At 41.9% G+C, this 17,321-nt stretch overlaps 1 protein-coding gene across 1 annotated transcript in view; it reads left to right on the forward strand.

Moving 5' to 3' along the window:
* Positions 1-6,219: 6,219 nt before the first annotated feature.
* Positions 6,220-17,321, forward strand: part of TMEM242 (transmembrane protein 242) — a 30,958-nt gene continuing 19,856 nt past the window's right edge. Inside the window, exons 1-3 of the mRNA XM_008517577.2 lie at positions 6,220-6,371; positions 6,903-7,003; positions 14,507-14,644. Of these exons, the coding sequence (XP_008515799.1) occupies positions 6,284-6,371; positions 6,903-7,003; positions 14,507-14,644 (327 nt within the window). The 5' untranslated portion in view covers positions 6,220-6,283. The remainder of the gene's footprint in view (positions 6,372-6,902; positions 7,004-14,506; positions 14,645-17,321) is intronic.

Genomic DNA, 17,321 nt, shown 5'->3' on the forward strand with positions numbered 1-17,321 from the left:
CTCATGCAAGTGAACAAGTCACACAATGAAAGGCAGGGGACCTGTCTGCTTCCCTCCCTCTCCTCCAGCCCTCAACCCCTGTAGGGCTGGACCAGTTCCCACCTGTAGACCCAGCCTTCATCCTGACCTGAATCAGGCTCTATATACAGACCTCGGGCCTCAGCTCACCTTGCTGACCCTATCACAGCACTCCAGGTCTGATACTGGGCCGCTGACCATGGTCTCTTTCTGATACCCTTGCTATTTTAACTGGGTTTGTACCTTGCAATGACCAGTTACCATTTCTAGGTTTCCAGCTCTGCTCAGGGTTGGGACACTATTATCCATGGACAAATCTCTTGGTGATGCCAGCCTTCCATCTAAAGTTCTGAACTCCCTCCCTTGTCCTGGATTCCATGATGCCAAGTCATCTATTCAGAAATCCTTCTATTCCATCTCACGAGACCACCCAGACTGGAGACCTCTCTTGCCATGATCCCTTAGGCATGCGCTTTGTCCCCCAGAACAAGGCTACTTGCTTCTGAGTCATTTGCCAGAGACTCAGTTGCTGATCCTACTTCTGGGAACCAGCCCTTCGCCCACAGTCCCTCTGAATTCCCAGGCTCAACAGTCCAGCTTCAGCACAGATGCAGCCCAGTCTCCTGGGCCCTCCAGATCCACACGTACAAAAACAGTTGATACTCAGAGGGGTGACTGGAAGCACTGCAGATCTTGTAAGCAAGAAATAAGAATGTAGTTTAGGTCCACATTTTACTTATTAAGGTGGAAAGTAGAAGAAATACAGTTAGAAAGAATATCAACCACAAAGGTTGAAATAAAAAGACGCTTTAATGAAATTCTCACTTGCTTAGAAAATTAAGTCATAGAACCAAAAGCTTCAACAAGCCAAGGGCTGTGCCTCTTCCCTTCATCACAGTAAACCCAGTACCTAAGGGTACTCAGTTAATACTTGGTGCTCACTTAGTACTTGGTACTCAGTTAATACTTGGTGAATGAATGGAAACAAAGATCAATCTAAACACAGGATTTGATCAAGAAAGGTTTCATTAGTTTATATAGTCACTCATCATACATGTGATAGAACCTGGTTTTAGTCATTTTTTAGTTTATAATCTTTAATACATCAGAATAGGAGAGAATAATTAGTAAAAATAAACACAATAAACATAACAGGCATTAATGACACAAGTGGTTGATATCGTGGATCCAAATGGTAAATGTGAATGAAACATATGTGCCTGCGTATGAAATACTGACAAAATGATAAAGCATAAATGGACATATATTTTACTTTTGGCAGTGTTAAAGGGTTTTTCTATGACCGGGATACACATAGGACTAAAAATAATAATACTTTGTATTGCCAGAATACTTGACAATTTACAAAACGCTTGAACATATGTGATCATATTTGATCCCCACAAGAAGACAGAGGAACGTAGTTAAAGGAATTTAGATGCATCACTCTTTTTAAGAAAATATCTAGTCGCTGACGAAATATGACAGCTTTCAAAAAGATTTCTGGTCTATCACTAACAGCAACAATTCAACCGATAGCATAGAGAGAGATGGAAAAGATACTCTCTTAACAACAAAGGAAAATTGAAAGGAAGGAAGCTACAGTGGCAACTCATTTACTGTGATGAAGACAGACATATTATTCAACCTGAAGCAGTGATGGGATCCAATTCTCAGAGATAAGTCAACGAGATACTGGAAGTGAGTGATGAGACTCAAGCTTTGGAAGTCTAATTTCAGCTCACTGAAGAGGAATTATTACTATACTTACCGTTTATATTGCACTGTATTGATTGTAGGGCACTTCGAAGTAGCTGTGACTCTGGGAATCCAAGCGGATATTGGGACCAATTTAAGAGGCTCTGAGAGTGGCATCCTGGGGGACGCAAGCACCACGTGGGTTCTCAGCCAGCCCAGAGTCCCTCCTTATGGCATGTGCTTCTCGCTCCTGTTTCCTGACTTTCCAAGAGCGCTGTCACTGGATAGCCTGCTGGAGACTTTGGTGAGTTACTCTGGAAACCTACATAATATTTCTATTTAAACAGAAAAATCCATCTTTTAAATAAGGTGATACAGTTTTAAAGTACGTTTATTGTTTTCCTTCCTTTTACCTTTCTGTTTCATAAAAGTAATACAAGTCCCTTGTTAAAAATTTTTCAAACATTATAGAAATATGTAAACATGTTGCTTTGGTCTGCTTTTTGCTTATTAAGGTAGAAAGCACAAGGAATACAATTAGAAAATTTCACCTCCCTCCTTTCCCTAAGGTAACCTCTGTTAATAACTCAGTGTAAAGTCGAGCAGATCTTTTCTTCTATGCATACACTTAATTAGGCAGTAACTTTTAATGATCTCTGTACTATACTTTTGACAACCATCTTACATCAAGCAGTAGTGAGAAGAATGACCAATATGTGACCTTTATCAGATTTTTTAAAAGAATTCAAACTCATGCTTCAAACAGGGAGAAACTGAAGCTCCAAAGAAATATTTTTAAAATAGTTGGGAAAAAAAAAGCCCATCAGCGTTTGGAACTCACAAGAGCCAGAGCTACCCAAATTCTGGGAACTGCGATGCTTACAGGTTTCTAGCTGTTGAAATTTGAAATAGAATCTACACAGGGGCCAAAAGGTTGGAAATAAGAATGCGGTCAGATGCATCGCTGGTACAGACTTTCAGCTGACTAAAACAAACACCAAAATAGCAACAGTCTGTCTCAGATGGACTTGCTTTCCCAGAAGCCTCCTTTGCCTAGAAGACATTTCTATTGCATTTTCCTAAAAGGGAATCATGCTTACATTGAAACGATAGTCCTGCTCACATTGCATGGAGCGCCCAAGGTCCAGCTCTGTCTTGCAGATTTAGAACTAGCGCCCCTGGCTTGCAAAGACATTGTGCTCCAAATGTTTGCAAGTCACCTGTTTGGAGCTTGCGTCATGCGTTCCCATAGAAACCAGTCTAGGTGGGATTTGGGGGTTCCTAGAGCAGGCCCGTTAATCAGATTGCACCTGACATACCTAATTGTGTGCACCGAAGAGAGATGAGACCTTGGGTCACATTGTCTTTACAGAATGTTTTCTCTAAGCGTTCTAATTTGGGCTGCCTGGAATGTGGTTCTAATCTCAGGGACAGGGACTCTCTGTCCTTGTGACGTGCAGGTTTCCCAGGCTCTGGAATCACCAGCTCCCAGGACCTGGGACAGAGCAAGTCACAGGCGCCTGGGGCCGGTGAGGAATGGGGCTGTAATCAAGCTGGCCTTGGCCAACGAGCTCTCGGTTCCATCTCTCCAGGGTGGATCACCCATTGGTTTCCTTTAATTGCTCTTCTGCCTTCTGTATACCAGGAAAGTGGGCTTTCATGTAGGAAGGAGGAAAGCTGGCCTTTACTTTTGGGAGTTCGAAAGGGGACAGAGGTTTGTGAGCTACATCCTCAGGGATAAAAGCAGACAGGGTTTGTAGTTACTGTCTCAAAATGGAGACAGGCTCTAGAGTATGGGATGCTGTGACATCTCCAGGTTTACAGACGTTTTATCTCTCCTCTGTTCCTTACAGTAAATAATAATATAATCCTTCAAATAAAAAGTTTCTGTGCTTTTTAGGGGGAGAGCAAAGACGAGGAGCATCAAGGAGACCACACTCTTTTTCTCTAAGCAGTCTCGGGAGAACAGAATTCCAAGCGTTAAAGTGGATGGTGTGGATTTTAGAGGTGTAAACTGTGAGAGCAAGGCAGGGAGAAGACCTTCCTCAAGTGGAACCACCAGCATCAGCACCACCTGGGAACTGGTTAGAGGTGCCAGTTCTCAGGCCCCACCTTAGCCCTGCTGAACCAAACACTCTGGGATGGGGGCCCAGCAACGTGTTCATAAGCCCTTCCAGGTAATTCCAATGATCAAGTCTGAGCTTGAGGACCTCTGGGCAGTGAATGAGGCCTTGAAAGAGCTGCTCTTAAATCCTGGCTCTGCCACTTGAGACGTATGTGAGTTCTGTAACGGTGGGCCCTCCAGGACCAGTTCAACCAACCCCGGCTGATCAACAGAGTAATTAAGAGTTGTCTTTCAGGAACCGAGACCCCTTGTCCAGTTCAGGCCTGCTGAGACCACCAACCCATCAACTGGGCCTGTGCAAGTGCTGGGTAAGTGATCTTTTTGACGTCAAGAAGCTAAAAACTCTACCCTCAGATCATGGTAAGGCCGCCATTTTGTGAACACGGGTCCTATGAAGAGGGATGAAGCTTGACTAGGCTTGTGCACATCATCAATGGCCTCACTTCTCTTTACTCCCAATCCTCTGTCTCCACACTTCAGACCGCCCTGCCCTTCATCCCGTAAATTGTCCCCCAAGCCCTGGATCTGGGAGACAGATCTGAGGGCACATGCCCGCTGTCTCCTTGCAGATCGATATCAAAAAATAAAGCTACATTTCTTTTCCCAAAAGCTGATGCTGTTATAATTGGCTTTTTTAACGTGCCTTGGGCAAGAGAACCCCAATTTTGTGCCATAACAAGTTAAGAAAGTTACTCTTTCTGAGTTTATGGAGAAGATTAAGTGAGATAATATATTCAAAGCATTTAGCACAATGCCAGACATACAGAAAGCACTCCATAAATGTTGGCTGCTGTGGTCATCATTACCTATGAAGGGAAGGAAAAAGGACAAGTCCTAAAGACCCTCAACAAATGAGCACAGCATGTACCAGTTTGAAGGGCCCTTGCAGAATCTGGCATTGTGCTTCCAAGGAATCCAAAGTTTACATGAATTCTGCGTGATTTCATCCACACAGAAATTTGAACAGAGCTGTAGTTCTCAACCTGGCTGATCATCAGAACCCCCATGGAGCTTTTAAACTGCCCTGCCTGGACTCCCAGAGCCATCATCTTCAGTCATAGGCCCTGGGCATCTATAATTTTTTACATCTCCGTGGGCAAATGATGCAAAACAACTCCTGGAATCACAGAGGATAAAAGGTAGAGCCAACGTGTACTGAGTATTTATTCGTGCCAGGCACTATGCTAAGTTCTTTGTTTACATTGCTTCATTTAATTCTCACAACAACCCTAGGATGTAGGTACTATCAGCTTCTTTTTTTATAGAGGAGGAAACTGAAGTATAGAGATCCTAAATAACCAAACCAAGTTCACTTAGCGGAGAAGTGGTTTACGACCTGAGCCCAGCTTCTAGCTATTAATTGCATTTAACTGATGCAAAAACGGATGCGTTCATTTCCTCATTGACCAGCATTTATTTATTCTGCACGACCCAGTAATACGCTGAGAGCCAGGGAATATAAAAATGGATAAAGATCTCCATCTCCATCCTCAAGAAATTCATGGCTTTATTTTGTTGATGTTCAGAATGAACAAATGGCAGACAGATTGCCTCATTTTAAAAGACGATGTCATGTGTCTGTGTTTGGGAGGCTGAAAAGATTTTCTATGACTACCAGCCTCCTCCTTTGAATGGCCATTTGCAGAAGCCACCACCGTTTGCAAATCAGCCTCCCAGCCGGAAGAGCAGGCCTGTCTGCTGGCCACCAGCGCTTCCCCGCAGGAACTGCTCCAGGCAGCCTTGAAGCTCTGTGTGGGCGACCTCTTAGCGTGCTCCTCGGGTCTCCCCGCTGCGGTTGTGTTATCCACTTCAGTTCAGCATGCTAGCCATCCACTCCCCTCGGTAGGCCGATCAATCAAACCGTGGGGAAGGAGGCGCATCACCGCAGAGCTGGTAGGCTGGCCTTCTTCCAGGGATAAAACCTGTTACTTACACCCCAACTGACGACTGTTAGGCAATTTCCCAGCAAAGTACAGAGAAAAGACTGAGGCTTGCCTTTTAGAATCGTGAAATGTTAGCGCTGGCCAAACCCTTGGACATGGTGTAAGACTGATTAGAAAACCGAGCCCCAGGGTCTCAGACCCGCTGGGACTGGGCTCCTGGCGCGATGTGCGACCCCTCACTGCCTCCTAGAGACAGGGCTGAGCATTGTTTCAAATAGACGCAGTATTCAAAAGCAGCGATCATCACCTTGGAGCAGGAAAAGGATCTCCCAGGGAGACGTCCTCTGCCGCAGGGCTGGGCTGGGAACGCAGCGTGCAGCCACCACACTTTCCCCGCCCGACGGCTAGGGAGGAGAGTGGGTCTTGGAGATCCGGCCATTCTCCGGACCCGTGTTCAGGATGCACGGGGTAGGCGGCAGCGGAACCTTTCTTCTCTGCCCCGCTCTCGCTTCCGCCCGGGCCCAGTGGGCGCCGGACGCAGCCGCGGAGGCATGTAAACATGGAGGCGGCGGGTGCTGGGAGTGGGGAGCCGGCCCCGCGCCTAGAGGCTCCGGGGTCCGCCGAGGACCGGCTTTTCCTGGTGAAAGGTGTGGTGAGGCGCGGCTGTCAGGGCGAGCCCGCCCGGGGCCCTCGCCTGCACTGGAGGGGCATTCTCCCGCGCTAGGCGCTGGGAGCCCTGGGCGTGGGTGGGCCCTGGGGTGAGCCGGGGGTCGGGCGGCCAGGGGTGGGGTCTCCCATGGGCTGGGCTGGGCCAGCGAGCTGTTCCGAGTGGGCTGCGTTTCCCCCAGCCCCTCTGCTGTCCCTTCTCTAGCTCCCACGGTGTCTTTCCTCTCCGGGGAAGAAGTGCAGGGACCCCGCGCCCCCTTCTCTACTCTTGGGAACCATTCCTCAGAATGATCTCAGGTGCCAGAGGTCGTGAGGTCACGCGGGGTTCACAGCCGCTCTCATTTACCCTTGGCAAGAGCTGCTTAGCTATCGTTTCTGGGATTTCAGAAGTGCTTAAAATGTAATTTAAATCGTATCTGAAACTTAACTTGTATGCATCTTTTTAACTTCAGCCTTTGTTTGTTTTTCTTTAATCTCTCCCCCCGCCCCCCCACCCCTAAAACTCTTGGCAGGTGGAATTTTCCTTGGTACTGTTGCTGCAGCTGGAATGCTGGCTGGATTTGTAACAACGTTGTCATTGGCTAAAAAGAAAAGCCCTGAATGGTTCAATAAGGTTTGTGCCGCTGAAATCCACTCATAGCATTGTTATTGTTTACCAACCAATGGCAGCTCCTTTGCAAAGGGAAAGTAAAGAAAATGTTGGTGCCCTTTCATATTAGTTTTTTTGTTTTTCTTTTGCTGGGGAAGATTCTCCTGAGCTAACATCTGTGCCAGTCGTCCTCTATTTTGTATGTGGGTCACCGCCACAGCTTGGCTTGCTGAGCCGTGTGGGTGGGCGCCTGGGATCTGAACCTGCAAATCTGGGCCACTGAAGCAGAGCCTGTGAAACTTTTAACCACTGGGCCACAGAGCCAACCCCTTTCAGATTGTTTTAATAAGTAAACCTATCTTCACCTCAGATTCAAGATGTGTGCAAATTAATCAATGGTCTTTATTTTCTTTTAAAAAGAAGTACTTAATTATGCGCTTTCTTAAATGTTAACAGAACAAGACTTTGAAAGCTCATCCAGTACATTTCCTCTTCACACTGTGACTTTAAATCTAGGCAATTCACTCTCAGTTGTAAGAGGCCCCAATATTTTATGTCACTAAGAAAAAGTGATGCCAATTAAATTCTTGACACAACACTGATTGCAAGAGGCATTTCTGTCTCAGAGATGTTAAAATGTTGAAATAAAGTGTGTCTTAGTATTGATGAAAAGCATAGGTCAGCTCCTTGAACCTGGAGACCATATGTTGCTTGTGCATTGCTGCAGCCTGCTTCCTGGAAAAGTGCCTGGCAGCATAGTAGGTGCTCAGTAAATTTGGCTTGAATGACTACAACCTACTTAAGGCAGGAAATCCTTACTTCATGTGCAAGATTGGGCAATCACTCCATTGTGTTCACGTGTACCTCATTTCCCGAGTTGATGGGAAATTTCCTTCACATTTACTTGTATTTACCTGTTCTTATGTATTGTCCTGTTTCTGTCCTCTTGCCTCATATGACTTATTTATCCATTACTTCGTTGCTTCAACAAATGTTAACTCAGCATCTTTTATACGTCAGGCACTGTACTAGGCAGGTGCAAGAGATACAAAAATGGGTAAAACATATCTGTGCCTTGAGAAGCTAGCATCTGGTGCAGGAGACAGATATTAAACAAGTATTTACACAAATAACTATATAATTACTATTTGATGTTTGCTTTGGGAGAACAGTGTTATGTGAAAAATAAACCAGTTGAATTCCCTTTCCACTTATATTTGTGTTTATTAATCTAATCACACTTAAGCCTTATGAACACCGTCATGGAAAGAGACCACATTTAGAGTGCGTTTGGATCCCCCCCAAATACTCAGGGCTTATATGGAGGTTACAAGCACACTGCTATGAACCTCATGGTCATTTCCCCTCTATATTAGAGAATGTTTTCAGAGCAGCAATATACCCTGTGGCAGAAATCAGTAAAACCTGCCTGACAGTGGTGCTTTAACAGTGGAAATTTGGTTGATTTCTAAGCCTAAAGTACTGTGTTAACCTTTGAATCACAGATCTTTTTGAGAATCTCATGAAAGTGAGGGATTATCTCTAAAAAAAAAAAGCACATGTACTATTCACAACTTTGCATTCTATTTTATGGACCTGAGATTTGATTATCACACGTGCCCTTTATACTCTAACACAGTGGCTTTCAAACTGTAGTCCACAGAACCCTGGGTCTCCTTGAGACCCTTTGGGGGATCTGTAAAGTCAAAACTATTTTCATCATAGTACTGAGATGTTTGCACTGACGGTACAGAAGCATGAGGGGTAAAACTGGTGGGGCCTTGGTGTAATCAAGGCAGCGGCACCAGACTATCCTAGCAGTGATTGGCTAACGCCATCATTGATAAGAATGTCCTTGAAGCACTAAAATTATTAATTTTATTAAATCTTGTCCCTTGAATATACCTCTCGAATATTCTGTGTGAAGAAATGGAAAGTACACATAAAGCATTTCTGCTCTATACCAAAACAAGATATGTTCCTCGAGGAAGAGCAATTATGTGATTGAGTTGCATGGTGCACTAGCCATTTGTTTTTCATGGAATATTATTTTTACTTGAAAGAATAACTGACAAACTATAGTTATGCCGAAGTGGGTATTTGGCAGACATTTTCTTCAAAATGAACAAAATGAGCCTGTTTCTGCAAGCAAGCAATTGTCAGTATTTGTTGCCAATGATAAAATTTGAGCTTTCAAGAGAAAACTAGATTTTAGAAATCTTGTATCTGCCCTTGTGAGCTTGACAGCTGCTCAGTACTCACAAGCTTTTCTGATGAGATTGGATTGATATTAATGATGTGATTCTTTGATAATTAATAAATGGTGTCAATGTTTGAAATATCTGTATGACTTCATAAATGTTTTCTGAACGATCATGATGCATGGATAAAAGTTCTATTCAAAGTGCGAAATAGACTAGTGGATTTTAATGTAAGAAAGTACAAAAAATTCATTGATACAACTTCAGATTCCATATTGCAGCTAACGTTTAAGAAGCTGTTTGTTGGGGCCAGCCCCATGGCTGAGTGGTTGGGTTCTCGTGCTCCGCTTCGGCAGCCCAGGGTTTCACTGGTTTGGATCCTGGGCGCAGACATGGCACCACTCATTAGACCATGCTGAGGCGGTATCCCACATGCCACAACTAGAAAGACCTACAACTGGAATATACAACTATGTACTGGGGGGCTTCGGGGAGAAGAAGAAGAAGAAATTTGAAAAAAGACTCACAACAGATGTTAGCTCAGTTGCCAATCTTAAAAAAAAAAAAAGGCTGTCAAGTTTTGGTGTAACATCAAAGAAGGAAGGCTAGGGGCTGGCCCCGTGTGGTAGCAGTTAAGTTTGCTCACTCATTAAGTTTGGCGGCCCGGGGTTCACTGGTTTGGATCCCGGGCGCAGACCTGTGCATTGCTTACTAAGTCATGTTGTGGCAGGCGTCCCTCACATAAAGTAGAAGAAGATGGGTATGGATGTTAGCTCAGGGCCAGTCTTCCTCAGCAAAAAGAGGAGGATTGGCGGCAGATGTTAGCTCAGGGCTAATCTTCCTCAAAAAAAACCTGAGGCACAGATGGATTAAGCAACTTGCTCATCCTGGTACTCTCTCCATCATTGATTACTTCTAGGGTATAAATAATACTATTTTTAGCAATTTGTTGTTTAAGTAGATTTCTGTCCACCAGCCTGGGACTGTAGGTTTTAATTATAATACAGATTCAGATTGCAACCCAGAAGGACTTTAAAATGATCAGCATTTAGTTGGGGACTGCCTACACTGCTGTTATTCAGGAGGATGATCATTATGCCTTAAATGTCTTATTTTAATTGTGTTAGCTGAATCTCATGCTAGAAAACTGGGAGTAGAAAGGCAATAGTAAGTGCTGAATGAACGTTCATTTTTCTTTGTCCTTTGAATAAACAGAGGAAGATGCAAGCTCAGGTGACTTTTAAAAATATATGTACAGATATAATACATATATAATTTCTTTCCTTCCCAGGGAAATCAGGAATTTTTCATTTAAGTTTCTAAAATAAAATTTAGGCCAAAGCACTTAAATGAACCTTAGTTTAATAATATTTGGTTAATGGTACTGCTTCTGGGTGAAAATTCAGGCCAATTAGAAGTGAGTGCGTTTATGTAAGATCTCTGGTACCTAGGGAACCACTCAGAAATTATAGCAGCATGAGAAAAGGAGTAAGATAAGAGTATACTGTTTTAATCATAGAAAAAGCTAAAGAAAATTCTCTTAAAAATCTCGTTGGGACTAAGGTATATCTACAAAAAGTGTAAGTCAACAAATACTGAGTGTCTGCTAGGTCTCGGCATGGCGGTGGGCATGGGGATACAGATAAACAGATGTTTCTGTGTGCCCCCAATAATATTCACAATCACAAATCCACACGTTAAAAAAATATATTAAATGAGTTGTCATATAATGAAAATTATTCTAAAAAAGAAAAGACTTGAGTAAATTGAAATATATTTCCAGGTGGAAAACAGAACGTTATAAATTTGCTATCACTGGGTTAGCTATGTCATTCTAATGAAAATGCCAGTGAATGAAGGTTGGAGAAATCTTGACAGAATGTTCTCAGATTTTTCTGGAAGAATTAATAGGCAAAAACAGCAAAGACAACTTTGAAAAAAAATAATGAGTATGAGGTACTTTCTGGATATGAAGACGTTATGATTCTATAATTAAATCTGTGTGATTCTGGCATAAAGAGTAGATAGTAAATTAGTATAAAAATAGCTTAGAAACCTCTCTCTATGTAAGTTTCTCAGATAAATTGGGGGGGGCACTAATCGAGGGGGTGCTGGGGCAGGCGCTAAGCTGTCTGGGAGGTCACTCCCTTTAGTCATCAGCTCCCATCAAAACCAAAATAATACCAGATGACCTAAAAACGTTAGGGTGAGAAGAAGAGACAAATTTTTAAAACACAGCTAAAGGAAAGAGAAATGACTATGACTTTGGACAGCATTGGAATGCATCTTTGACCAAAAACAAACAAAAAAAGGCAAGATAAAAAAAATTAAAAGTAAACCAAACTGGGGAAGTTTGATAACACATTTGATAGCTATAAGAGCTAAAGAACATATATAACAAGAATATACAAATAAGAAAACTTTATATTGGCGAATAACATGAGTATACAATTCAAAAGGCGTAAACATTTAGCTCATACTAACTTGAGAAAATGTTCATTCTCACTAACAAGAGAAGCCTAAGTTATAAATAGTTTTATATAAATTTCAAAGCTTTCCTTTTGGTTGGTTTTGTGTATTTGCTTTTTTTTTTTTAACCGAGACCGTCTAATAATACTGGCTAACCTGAAATAGTCCTCAAGAAACATCTCTGTAACTTAGCACAGCCTTTTGAACAAACGCTTGGGAGTATGTATCAGTTTATAACATGTTCTTTCTTCTCCACTCAGTAATTCCACTTTGAGGAGTTTTTCCTGAGAATTCAGTCGGAAATGCAGATAACTGTTAGGCACAAAGAATGTTCTAATGTAGAAAATGTTGAAACTAGTATACGTTGGCTAGTAAAAACAAATGGCTACGTAAATTATGATAAATCACTTCAGTGTAACCAGTAAACAATGTTTTGAGTTCTTCACTTTATAAGAGGATGCATGTTGAAAATTTAAAAGTTTTAAATGGTGTTAAACTTTTTAAAACGTCCACAAGCAATGAAAAGGGAGAGAATATGTCAAAATGTTTACCGTGGTTGACTGTGTAATAAAAGTGAGGGTTTTTTTGGTTCATCCTTACACTGTTTCATACATATCAAATTTTCCAGTGATTTATAATCAGAAAAAAAAATGTGATTCAGCCTTTGAGGAAGTTAAGTTCTTTATTGTTTCTGAGCATTTTTGTTTTGTCGATGTTTAGTGTGTTTTAGCAGAGGGGCTCACCAGGACAAATAATAAATTCCTCATATTTTATAAATTCTACAGGTTCTTTAAAAAAAAGATAAATTACATTTCATATTCAGGTGAAACTATGGAAATTAAATGAATGTCCCATAATTGGTTATCTGGTAAGGTTAAAATTTCACGTAGGCCCTTAAGTATTGTCACTTCTTTCTCTGCTTCCAGTAGGGTATATATTTGAATTATCCCAAATAATGATGGTTTGTATTCTCATTTACACCATGGATTCATTTCCATTGAAAAAGATGCTTTCATTTACATTTTGTATTGTGCTGTATTTATAATCATATGTGGTAAAGGACTGAATGGCGACTTCCCCTTAGTTGTCAAGCCAGACTGCTGAAGTACTCTGGCTTTTACGAGCTGCTGCAACTCCTTGAGCAAGGTGCTTCATCTCTCTCTGCATTCGTTTCGTCATTAGTAAAATGAAGATAATAATAGTCCCTGTGTCACAGGGTGAGGTCAGATGGATTAATACATGGAAAATGCTTGGACAGTGCTTGTCATATGGGAAGGGAGCAGTAGATTATAATAAATTATTAACTATGCTAGAGTACTTGGAAATGTAGGGTCTCTGGAAGATCGTAGTCCTGCAGTCTCACTTGAAGATTAACCTGTTTAGGGGCCAGCCTGGTGGTGTAGTGGTTAAGTTCGTGTGCTCTACTTTGGCAGCCTGGGGTTCGCAGGTTCAGATCCTGGGCGCAGACCTAGTACCGCCTATCAAGCCACGCTGAGTCAGCGTCCCACATAACAGAGGAAGATTGGCACAGATGTTAGCTCAGTGACAATCTTCCTCAAGCAAAAAGAGGAAGACTGGCAACAGATGTTAGCTCAGGGCCAATCTTCCTCACATGCACAAAAAAGATTAATCTATTTAAAAATAAGATTAGTGGTCACGTAACAGTGTAATAAGGAAGTCTTTGGCTTTAGTCCTTATGATCAGTCTAAGTTAATCCTTATGTCACCAGTAAATAGAAACATGTAGAGTATGAATCCCACTTGTGCAGTTTTATTCATAAAACAATAAAAATATCACGACATCCATAAAATATCACCAGACTTAAAGAAAAATTTATTTAACTCCCTGCATGCTGGTCAGACCTTTACTATTTTGTCGTCTTTGTTATTATGAGCTCCTTCTAATCCACCTTAGTGGATGCTAACCCTAGATACTGCCCTCTGAGGAGTGTCTGGCCGGAGTTATGGAGGAGTCTCTCTTTATTTTCCACTTCCTACCAGCTTACTGCCAAGTTAAAGTTTAATTTACCAAATCATAGAATTGGAAGAGACTTGAGGACTCTAGTACACCATTCCTCCCAGTGTCTTTATCTTTTTACAGCCTCTCCCCCTCCCCCCCCCCAGCTCAGTGCTCTCAGTGATGGTGGGTGTTCCTTTCTGAAGCATGCACTGCATTCTTATTCTTCTCTAGTCAAATTCGTGTGTGGATGGTCTGAAAGTTGTTCACTTATTACAGTTGTAGATTTTTACCTTAATATTGTGCCTTGAAACTCAGGAGGAGGGTCGCTGTTTATTTTCTAGTTTCTCATTAATAGCTACCATAAGCTGAATTTCTACTATGTGCCAGATATTTTGCAAATATATTGAAAAATCCTCACAATGACTTATATCACATCTTTTCTCAAATTTAGATTTAGCCCACCTCTTCCAGGACCCCCTCCTTGAAGCTTCCCTTTCCTGCAGCAGTAGATTAGGTGTCCTTCTCTGGGCCCATAAGGCCCCGTATGGATAGTTCTGTTGTTGCACTCCCCTTTAAATCACAGTTAACTTTTCCGTGTCTGTGTCTCCGCCCCAGACTGAAGTCTACTGTCAGAGAGAAGTTGCTGTTTCCCTTTGTCTCTCCAGCACCTCGCAGAGCTCCCGGCCCAGCGTCTGGCGGACTCCAGTGTCTGTCAGTCAGAGAAGGCGGGACTTAAGTTATGCAGTTATTAAGTAGCAAAGTTGGCACTTGAACTTGGGTTGGTCTGGCTTCCCAATATTTTGGTGCTTACACAGAGTCGTTAATTTCAAGTACTTCCCAGATATTTATTCTTTCCAAACTGATGGTTTTCCCCCAAACCTTCCTGTCTTCATTACAGGGAAGCGTGGCCACGGCCGCCTTACCGGAGAGTGGCTCTTCCCTTGCCTTGCGAGCCCTGGGCTGGGGCTCCCTTTACGCGTGGTGTGGGGTTGGCGTGATCAGCTTCGCAGTCTGGAAAGCCTTAGGAGTTCACAGTGTGAGTAACTGCAGTCCTGTCATGGGTGTCTGGAATGTTCGTTCTACTGTATGGTCTAAATCTTCCTGACTTTCACGTTTGCATATGGTTTGTTCACTGTCTTGGGAAGTGATGACAAAGAATGTGACTAAATGCCTAGTAATAACTAGGTTACTTCTTATTACTAGTAAATCATATAAATAACTGAAAAATTTCAAATATTAAATAATGACTAACTCATAGCAAATGTTTGTTCTATATAAATTGGTGTTAACTACTTGTTGAGTAAAATTACTTAATTTGGAACAACCGTCTGTGCTGTTTGACATCCATGTATATAAACGTCTTTGTAAAATAGGTAAGCATTTTAAAATTATTATTTAAATTTTTAATGTGTTTACATATTACTGGGAAAAAAATCCTAAAAGCCTACATATGTGTGTTTGTGTACATAATTTATACCCCAAGCTAAAAAGCTACACATTTGGAATGATTGGCTGCTGCTTTTTTAAACTACTGGTAGAAAGTTCGATGGACCAGGCTCTTCGTGACAGGTGAGAATTGATTGTGGTTTGGAATAGCTGGCCGCAGTGGAGTTGATGAAAGGAGGTTCTGGATTTGTTTTGAAAGTGAAGTCAACAAGGATTTGTCATAGATTGGATGCAAGAGGTGAGAGAAAAAGTCAAAGATCCCCACGGCTTTTGACCTGAGCAGCTAGAAGATGGGTAGGGACCAGCATGAGAGGAGCAGGTATCAGGATAATGTCAGACATTCAGTCTGGGACTTGTGAGTTTGAGATATCTGTTAGATGGCCACACAGAGAGTCAAATAAGCAGTTAGACGTAGAAGATTTGAATTCAGGGTATAAGGTAAAGATATGAATTTGAGATTCGCCAGTATATAGAGAGTATTTAAACCAGGAGACTAGAGGAGCTCACCAGAGCAATGAACGGAGAGAGAAAAGAGGTCCAAGGAAGGCGCTTTTAGGCACTCCTAAGGTTGAGAAGTTGGGGAATGAGGAGAAAGTAGCAAAGGAGATTTCCCTACCGAAGAGGGAGGTAGTGACTTGGATGCCAGGGGAAGAAAAAGTTTCAAGGACATATGTGCTGGGGCTAGGTCACGTAAGATAAGAACGGACAGTTCACTGAGTAGCAATGTTGTGGTCATTGGTGGGAAAAGCCTGAGTGGAGTGGATGCAAAAGAGAACGGAGGAGAGAGGTTGGAGGCACTACGTATGGGCAAGCCTTGCATTTTGCTGAAAAGGGAAAGAAAGGAATGGGCTCATAGCTAGAAGATGGGATGGGGTCAGAGAGCTCTTTTTCTTAAGTTGGGAGAATACACAGCGTGTGCGAATGCTGATGGGAGTGATTCAGTAGAGGGGGAAATTGAGAGTGGGGGAGTAACAGGTGTTATTATTATTGCCAGTATTGCTATAGGCATTACGGAGTTTTTCACATTGGGTTTAATTATAGCTAAACATCGGCATTGTACTTTTCATCAAAATATACTGATAGACAAATAGATACTGCTTTTCTGCTAGTCTGACTAACCTTTATTTTTAAAGTAACTTTGCTGATTTGTCGTTGTTTATAACGATAAAGTAGAGATTACTTGGAGAAGTTAGAAAACTCATGACTGGAGGTTTTAGATGATTTTTGTTGTTACCTCAATTTTGCTTTTAATCAGTATAAAATCTCTTCTTCCATTTCAGGCGTTATACCAGGCATTTTAGACATAGCAGATTACTCAGTCTTCACGATAACTGTGACGCAGATATTATTCTCCCCATCTTAGAAAACTGGGACCTAGAGAGGTTGAGTCACTTGCCTAAGGTCACACAGCTTGTAATTGGTAGAGTCAAGATTAAACCCAATCTGGTCGTCTTCGGAACCTTTTCCAACATTACCTCCCTTAGCTAAGATGGAAAAGAAAGGAGTATGTGGAGGGGGCAGGGTGAGGGCAAGGAAGTAGTGAATCTGGTTTTGATTGTGATGCAGTCCACAGGGTTCCTGAAAACTTGACAGGTTTTACTGGGTATCTTCAGTGTGGGCCTCATCTCCCAACCTCTTAATTTTCTCATAAAAGAGAGGACCTCCTTTTAGCTTTCATTAGTAGGAAAATGCTTAGGATGTAATGGTAAATGAAAAGCAGGATTCATATCTGTATTAATAGGAGAGCAGTTATTTGAAAACAAGTGAAAAAAACTGGGAGGAAATGTGTCTGGTAGAAATATGTGAATGAATTATGGGTGTGTGGGTGAATTTTTTACTTTTCTATGTTTCTTAAATATATATTGCTTTAATAATAATACTACTTTTTAAAAAATAGTCCTAGATTTTATGCTGAAAATGAAGCTCAGCTGCCTGGGAGTTCACAAAACTTCCTTGACTGCATATGAAACCCATGTGGGGGGCATGAAATACATAATAGTGAAATTATTAAGCTTTTAGTTCCTATAAAAATGACGGTCTGTTAGCACTTTACATTGACTGCATGGAATTGATAGGCGATGTTCCCAGAGTTTAGTAATGGAGGCTATAAACTGAGTAGTAAAATTTTAAGGTATTTGAAAATATGAATAGTCTTTGATTTAGAAGAGTCATAATGAATCAATCCAAACTTTCATTGACCAACAAAATTAGGTTATTTAAATTATATGTTCAAGAACGTGGGCTTTGTGGACTAGACTATACTATTT

This window comes from Equus przewalskii, chromosome 32 (assembly GCF_037783145.1).
Source record: "Equus przewalskii isolate Varuska chromosome 32, EquPr2, whole genome shotgun sequence".
Taxonomy (NCBI): domain Eukaryota; kingdom Metazoa; phylum Chordata; class Mammalia; order Perissodactyla; family Equidae; genus Equus; species Equus przewalskii.